At 28.1% G+C, this 9,093-nt stretch overlaps 1 protein-coding gene across 1 annotated transcript; it reads left to right on the forward strand.

Moving 5' to 3' along the window:
- The first annotated feature begins 4,024 nt into the window (after positions 1 to 4,024).
- LOC132941721 (protein takeout-like) lies at positions 4,025 to 6,184 on the forward strand. The gene is made up of 4 exons (XM_061009870.1): positions 4,025 to 4,284; positions 4,930 to 5,316; positions 5,422 to 5,577; positions 5,718 to 6,184. The coding sequence occupies exons 1-4, from the start codon at positions 4,203 to 4,205 to the stop codon at positions 5,867 to 5,869; spliced, it is 777 nt and encodes a 258-aa protein (XP_060865853.1). The 5' UTR covers positions 4,025 to 4,202; the 3' UTR covers positions 5,870 to 6,184.
- Positions 6,185 to 9,093: the final 2,909 nt, after the last annotated feature.

Raw genomic sequence — 9,093 nt, forward strand, 5'->3', positions numbered from 1 at the left:
ACGGTTCCTTAAACTTTTAAAGTATATGAGTATATTATTATATTTTATATACAATAGATATGACATTTTCAAATGCAATATTTTCGGAAAAAGTTAACTTAAGCTACTGTATTACTAATAGTTAAATAAATTAGGTATTTCAATAACAATAATATCATAAAACTTACTTAGTAATATAGGCTGACAAACTATCTTCGCTAAAAGCTGTTTTTCGTATACAATGATTTTGTATCATTAAATTCAAATAATCAAATTTGACATATCCATTACAGAGTCTTTCTTGACACCTAAATACCTAGTATACAGCAGAGCGTTACCAACTTACCCAACTTTTTTTTAATCTAAATTATGAATACTCATATATGGATATTATCTGAATTATTACACTGGTATAATTATGGTATACTGGCTAAACTGTTTGTTATAGTGTATAATACATAAGTAGTACCTACTTATATGAAACACGTTGTTGCTCATAAACAGGGCCGGCTCAAAGTATAGGCTTGTATTAGCCTTGAATGGCACTTTAGTAGTGGGTTGGAATTTTCAAATAAGGTGATAATATTATTATTTTAGAGTCAGCTGAATTTGATTTTGCCTAATACACTATTTTTGCTTGGGCCAGTCCTGCCTTTGAGAACAGTTTTTATCGTCTATACATTTTGAAAAGTAAGTAAGGGCTCTGCTATACTACAGTTAGTAGTTAAATGTACCTCATCATTGAATAGGTCGCCGTAATAGATGTATAAAATTTGATTGATAATAAATCATTGCATACGAAAAACGATTCTGAGTGTAATGTGCCGAAGGTGGTTTGTCAGCCTATATTATTAAGTATATTTTATCATATATTAATAGTAATTTATTTTATTATTAGTAATACGCAGGGGTGGAATGGCCCAGCATGATATAAGCCAAGTAGCACCCCGGGACCCCATTCGTATTTATGATCTGGTCCTCGATTACCACTGTCGGGCCATTTTTAAATTAAACTCTTATTGTAAAGTTTAACTCTTTCCTAATTATTTTAGTATGTTTAAAAAAAATGTACGAGCTCCTAATTAATTTTGCACCTTGGACAAAAAAAGCCAGTCCACCCCTGGTAATACGGTTTAAACAATAGCTTAAAATTAATTTATATATTTTTAAAATGTCATTGCGTATAGCATAAAATGTAATAATATATTATGTAGACATTTTAAGGCACCAAAATTATTTTTTGAATTACAACAGAATAATCAACATTCGCATTCCTTAAATCGATATTCTAATAGTTTAAATATTAAATTTCGTCAAAATATAAACATAAAATTATGTCTATTCTATTTTTTGTTTTTTTTTTGGAGTTTTAGGGGCAATAAAAATTACTTATTATGCTATTCCTATACAGAACCTTATGAATTCAAGCCTTTAGCTTTAACAAATTATAGAGTAAACAAATATATGTGTTTGAACTTCAAACATTTTAATAGTTATACACCCTGGTCCCTGATGGCTGCTACCAACCAGAAGAATGAACGACACCCCGTGTTTTAGATTGTTTGAAGATCATCAGCTGCACATCATATCTATCGCGCTCGTATAATTATAAAGTAGTTTTTCTTACTTCCTATAGTGCGAGAGTATGTATAGTAATTTGTGTATTAAAAGTACAAGGTAATTAATTCATGGATAATGGTTTATATTATGATACTGTTTCGGTTTCGATTTCGATATAAATAGAAATAGGATCTTTGAAAAACTTTGTGTTGTTGACGGCTGATGTCGAATCAAGATGAAATAACTCTTGATCATAAGCGGAAATTCGGAAAAGTTACTGTGGGGAGTGGGGACTGAGCATTATACTATGCTCATTACACCTATAGTCACTATACTGTATACTAGAGCCCCTCGCAATTATAATTTTTTAGACATAATTATAAAATTTGTATATCCTAACTTTAAGCAGTAAGCACTCAATGCGGTGAAAAACAAAAATACTTAAAATTCGTTGATTATACAGCGACTACCGATTTTGGAGATATTGACTGTAAAACCTTTATAGTTTATAAATCATAATTAGTTTAAAAAAAAAAAATCATTATATCATTACATAATTTCATTTACACCGATACAACGAGCGACCCAACGCGGACGACTGCTAAAACAACCAATGGTAGTTATTATTAATACTACATTAATTATGATTGTTTCAAGTTATGATAATAAGTTTGTAAAGTCGTACGAGTTTAATTTAATTTTTAGCACAAAATATTTTTTTGTATTGCCTTTTAATTTAACAGTGTTATTGAAAATGAATTTTACAATTGTAACAATAAATTATTGGATATTTAGTCAATTTATAATTTTGGGGGGCTAAGCAGGCCAGATTTCCACCTATGATCATGATATGTGACTCGATAAGTGATGATGGGTAAAGTAATTGAGATAACCCGAATATACTTTTTGTTTTGATCATTTACGGGGAGGCCAATATAGAACGGTCTCAGCAAGGCAAATTTACATATGAAATACAGAAATACAGTACTAGGTATCGTAATTACTAATTATAATATATACTTACATTGATTTTAACGTGATCGTAATTTGGTCTTTGAGAATGATTATATCTCGTATTATTATTTTCAAGGTTAAACCTCGAGAATATTAAGTTTTAGAATTCTAAAAAACGTTTTAAAATAGTTGTTGCTGGCAATGTAAATTGTGTAAGTGGGTAATTAATAATCATATTTTTTTGAACATAGATTTAATTTCAGAATAGTAATTGTGGTTATTCAATAAGGAAGATAATCTAATCGTCATGTGTGACTTATATCAAATAACAACACCCAATGTTTGTTGTTATAAAACATTTTGGTGTACATAGAGAGGGACAATATTTTTATTTACATTTAGAAGTACCTAATATTTTGAACTAATTGGATAGGTACTAATTTCATTTATATATAACATAATAAACAATATTATAATTGTTACATAATAAATATTACTAACCATACCACTATTATACTTGCAGTTTAACGGTAAGTGTCTACGGTTATTCATTTTTGAAAAATAATATCGATTTGACAAAAACTTATATTATATAAATATTCATGTAATTGTATTATTGTAAATAGTGCTGGGATGTTACTTCTTTTGACTCCCTGTTACTTCAAAAAGTAACGTTAGACACAAAAAGTACACGTTTCGAAACCAATACATTAATAGCTTCAGTTTATAAAATCTACAATAAACATACTAAATTAATTTAATAATCCAACTGAATATCTAATGAAAGTTAAAAAGTTAAAAATGTAGGTAGATACGCTTAGGGTAAATTGCTCGTACCAATATTGGATTATCAAATATAAAATAATATGAGATAATCCAAGTTCCAGCTATAAACATTGGACACTAATATATTTATTATCAAATATAAATTTGTATGCCACTGGATTAAATATATTTAGTATAGGTATATATTTGTAACTGTACAGCATTACCTCCAACAATATATTAGAATATATGTTTAATGATTAAAGTACTAAACTAATATGTTTGCCCATAAATAATGAATAGACGTATAATATTAAAATATAAAAATATAAATCGAAATACGATCCATTAAAAATTTGCCTTTAGAATAAACTATAAATCGATAATATGCACACAATGCCACTGCTAAAAAAAATATGAAAATAATATTGCTGCAATTTAAAATCAAAGAATATTAATTTATATTACGTAATGATATAACAGTGTAATAATGACTATTACGTATGATAAATTGATATGGAAGTTTATATGGGACTGATACTGTCATATTAAATTGAAAAATACAATTTATTTCACCTAAAAATATTAAATTTAGAAGTTTAGGTGAATTAAAAATTTTAGAAAATGTAAGAATAATATTATGTGATAACATTGCCCACCAGTAAAACACATATTATAGGCGTCCATGGGTGTGTCTTCAACTAGTTCCGGGGAGGTCAACATGAACAGCCGGGCGAGTATAAAAGGTATCCGAACACAGGGCTGCAGCATCACATTTTCGACGGTTTCAGTTTTAGAAGTAACTTTGGAATTAAGTATTTCCTTAGTTTTTTCAAAACTTACAAATAATCCAAAATATAATTAGCACTTTTACGATCCGATATCGATTTCGTTTGGAATTTTTTTATTTTCTATAATACAATCTAAATATTTCCAATTTAAAAATGGCAAAATCGTTGCTGATCGTCTCTGCTTTATTTTTGGCCGTCGTTGCATCTGTAACCGCTGCACCCACACCGAAAAAGCGTAAGTAATTGTTTATATACACTACAATATTTGTAAGATTTCATTTGATTAGTAATATTTTTTATTATTATGTTTTATAAAATGTATAAAATTATTATATATTTATAAATTATGATTTTTCATTGAATATTTATTAAGTTCTTTAAAAGTTGAATCAACGGTCAATTTAAAGTAACACGGAATAAACACTTAATTTACTCATTTCAAAAATTAAAACGTTAATTAAGTTGCCTATAATATTTGCCTGGTTAATTAATTTAAAACTCCTATACAAAAATGTATAATTTATATTATACTATTAGAACAAAAAAACCGAGCATAATACAATTTTAATATTATAATTATTTTCGGTTTCATATACTCATATTTTAAATTGTTTAGGTAAAACAAATTGTTTCATAAGTGATTAAAAAAAAAAGTTTTATAATTTATTACAAAAATTTAATTTTCAATGAACACTTTTATTTTGGATAGTTTTATTTAGTACAAAATATTTATGCATAACGTTAAAAAATGTTTTGAACTCGATAAATAATTTCAACGTCAATCAAATCAATATTTCGACTTAGTACGATGGTTGACTGTTATATAATTGTATTATTAAATTTTTGTTTTTCTAATATTCTCATGATTATTTCTTTACAGAAATAGCTTTCAATCTATGCAAGAAAAGTGATCCAAACCTTGACAGATGTTTGAAGACCTCCATCCAATCAGTCATTCCGGATTTGGCCGAAGGATACCCGAAACTGAGGATTCCGGCCATCGAACCGTTCGAGTTACCGTCATTGGAAATCGAACACGGAAAGGGCTCTAGCAAAGCTGTCAGTATTGACTTGAAGTTAAAGGACGTCAAAATCATGGGTTTGACCAGCGCAGTGCTGGATTCCTTGAAAGTCGACGTGGACAACTTCAAGACGAGCGGCAAGATTAGCTTCACAAAGCCACTCGAGATCACTGGACAATACACGGTCAACGGCAAGGTGCTCGTTTTACCGATCACCGGAAACGGACCGTGTTCCATTGTCTTACGTAAGTTTATAACTTATCATCATAATATTTTCCATATTATGATATGGTGATTTTATTTCGCTATATTATGTTCCTTTTTCTTTACGACATCTATGTTTTCCGTAGACGAACCCGTTTTGGAATTGGAAGAAATGTCCGGTACTCCATTCGAGAAGAACGGTAAGACCTTCGTTCAAATCAAGAAAGTCAACCTGAAGGTGGCGAGCGTCAAAAATCTGAATGTCAAGTTGGAAAACCTTTTCAATGGAAACAAACAATTAGGTATGTTCTCCACACTAATTTAAGAGTATTATTCTACTCAATAAGTATATTGTCATACAATTGTACAAAATACGGTTGACGAGTACTATAATACTTTTTTATTTTTTATACTAAATCCGTTGTTTTTGTTTGGACAATAGGCGATAGCATGAACTCCATCCTGAACCAAAACTGGGAAGTTCTTCTTGAAGAATTGAAACCAGCATTCGAAGAAGCGATTGGAGCTATCTCGCAAGATATCATTAACAAAGTTTTTCAAAAGACCGCGTACTCAGATATATTCCTTTTGTAATCGGCTTGGTCTGATCTTTACGGTTCATGTTTCCTAAAAAAAAAATGTTGTTTTTTAAGTTTAATATCTGTTTCCGTCAGGAAGCGCTTGAGTAGCTCTACGAAAATGTCTAAAGTGATCGACGCTAAAGAGATGCTCACATAAAGCGCACACTTTATGGATACCTGTTGTTATTTTTTATAAAACGACGACTTATGTGCACGTCTCACATAATTGGTGACGTAATATTATTTATTTGAAAAACCTAGAGTTTTTATTAAATTATTGAATATTATTTATATGAAACAAAATAAATTAATTTATTATTCAAATATATACACTGGGTTGAATTTATTTCCTGCAAAATTATATCCGACCAAAGACATTTAAACGTTCAACGTGAAGGTCATTAGTCATGACTCATGACAGTATAATATCTTCTGATTGTGTATTATTATTAAAATACTTAGAACCGTGCAGCAACAATAGAATATTTAGTGATTAGGGGAATGTGAAATTTTTTTTTTTAATAAAACTTTACCTAATAGTTATAGGTAGGTATATCGTATACGTATACTTATACGTTCTATATAATCCTAGCATTTGACTTTAACCCATATAACCTTAAATTATGACTCAATCACAACATAAAACTGTACATAATTGTAACTAAAATTAAAATGTATTTTATTTTATTATAGGTACTCATAGTTATTAATAATTGAGCTTTTACAGAAATACCTATATTATAATAAGTTTCTTATTATTAAACTTGAAATTTGATACCCCGTTTTTAAGTAGGTAGTCCAACCTGGGCTTTTTCCCAGTGTATCTACATGTTCTATAATCTATATAATAATAATAAATTAATGTGCGTGGATTATTAAATTGGCCATTCAAGTGACTGTGGTATGAGTTTGGACCATTTAGTTGTCCTTAGCTCGTGCAAAGGTAGCTTAGCCAAGAGGTGTAGTGGATATCTGCTTTCATCTGCAATACAATTTGTCAAAATACCTATAATAAGTTAACTCTTATATTTGTTCGTTGTCAGGAGCATTCGTACATTGATGTTTAAATGTAGTTTTATCATTGATCATTATCCACGAAGATTGCAAGTGTGTCAGAGACGTTTCATCACGACGCTGTAGACTAAAAGTTATTGCAATAGTATAGTGATTAAGAAATTTGCTACATGAGAAATCAAGTGAATATCCAATGTTGTAAAAATATGAATTTCAAACGTTTTTAAAAATTTAATTTGACCTTCTTTTATTTTATTAGAAGGTTCCCAACAAGTTTTTCTACCTCTATCAAAAAGAAAAAGTTCAGCGAAAAGTCACGCTATTTATAGCCATGAGATATTTTCGATTTGTATTAATTTTTTAACTACTAAAATTTAAGTGGTATGCTGACACAACGTCTCCGCTTAGAATCGTTTTTTGTATACAATAATTTATCATTGAATTCAAATATAACATATGCTTGACAAATGACAACTACTGATCCGCAGAAGGGTATCGGTACACACTTGTCCACTTTTTTTTTAATACGAATGTATTTTTTATAAACACAGTACCTACCCCATTTAACCACGCGGTTGTCGGTTGATAGTATTTAATATCCTGCAAAATTAATTAAATCAAGCATAATTATTATTATTTAAACATCATACCGGTTTTTATTGTTTCACCAATATGTATCAGTGACTATTGACTAATTTTTCGAGTGTTTCAAATGTTTCACGTACCTACCAATATAATATATTTTAGGAGCTATAAATAAATTAAATCTAGGTATACCAATTGACATTTGACATAAATTATACATAGGTTCAAAATTAATATTGCTTAAGGTTTATTATCTCAATATTAAAATGATTTTTCCTATAAGTAGCGTAGTGGATTATAATATATAGGAGTACACATTTTATTTATAAGCCACTTATCATGTAAAGTACAAAAATAAATTTCAAAACAAACATATATTAACATTTATATTGTAATTTTTATAACACAAGGTCTCTATTTAATAGTCTTGACACATTTTCATTGGTACAGTGTAGATTGATTTTATATTACAATAAAAATGTTTACTATACATAGTATATCTTTAATTCAGTTAAACATAATATAGGTAGTGAATAGTCATATTATTATAAATAATATTATATTTTATTCAGTTTATGAACCTATACAAAATTGATTGGTCAATTATGGTCGTATATTCTTACAGAACTCTGGTCGTTCTTAAATAATATTATTCAACCAGTACAATAAGGTACAGACGGTACAGTAAATAAAAAATAGCGATATAATTATAGACTATTCTAAATTATTTTTATTTTTTACTAGTTCAGTAAATATTTTAAAATCAAAACTATATGTTTGCTATTACAAAAACCAATACATTTAAACATCGTAAGACTACAGTATTCAATTAATTAGTACAAAACAATAAAATTATGATTTGTGTGAATTCTTTATACTAAAATAAATGTTAATGATTAATCATTATATTTTATATATTCTACCTGACTGAACAATATATATTATAATATTGTATAAATTATAATTGGTTACATAACGTTTTAAATGTTCAATAAATTACCTTTAACATTTTGTTTTTTAAACGAAGGTGAACATCTTATGTCCATATTAAATTGTCTAACATAATAATATGTAACAAGGGCGCTAAGGGAGTAAACAGGTTTATTTTAATTCCACAGGGAATACGGATATCTTGTACAAAATAAAAAAACACAGTTTATGATTTAACGAAAGCAAAATAATTGGTTTCTAGGCAATCAACTTTTTGGTGGATATAGCCAACGTATGAATAACAATATTCGATTGGTTTAATACTGTTTTATTAATTTAATCATATCCTAGTAATAGTAAGGTATTTTAAATAAACGCCTATAATTATAGTTATTAAAAATACAATTTAGAAATTAATTAGATTATTGTGTATTTGTACCTACAATATAGTGTGTCTACAAATTATCAATGGTAAATGATAAAATATTTCTCTAACATTAAAAGTTATCATTTTAAAATTGATAATTAAATTAACTTATTATAATAGTTACGGCATTTGTGTAAATATCTAATACTAATATATAAATAGGTAGGTAGTGACGTAGTGTATATATACATATATAATGGATAATTTGATCGACTTATTGATAATTTAACTATTATAAATTATAATATTAATATTAAAAACTATAAATGTATAGGTATACC

The sequence above is a fragment of the Metopolophium dirhodum genome, chromosome 3, assembly GCF_019925205.1.
Source record: "Metopolophium dirhodum isolate CAU chromosome 3, ASM1992520v1, whole genome shotgun sequence".
In the NCBI taxonomy this organism is placed as follows: domain Eukaryota; kingdom Metazoa; phylum Arthropoda; class Insecta; order Hemiptera; family Aphididae; genus Metopolophium; species Metopolophium dirhodum.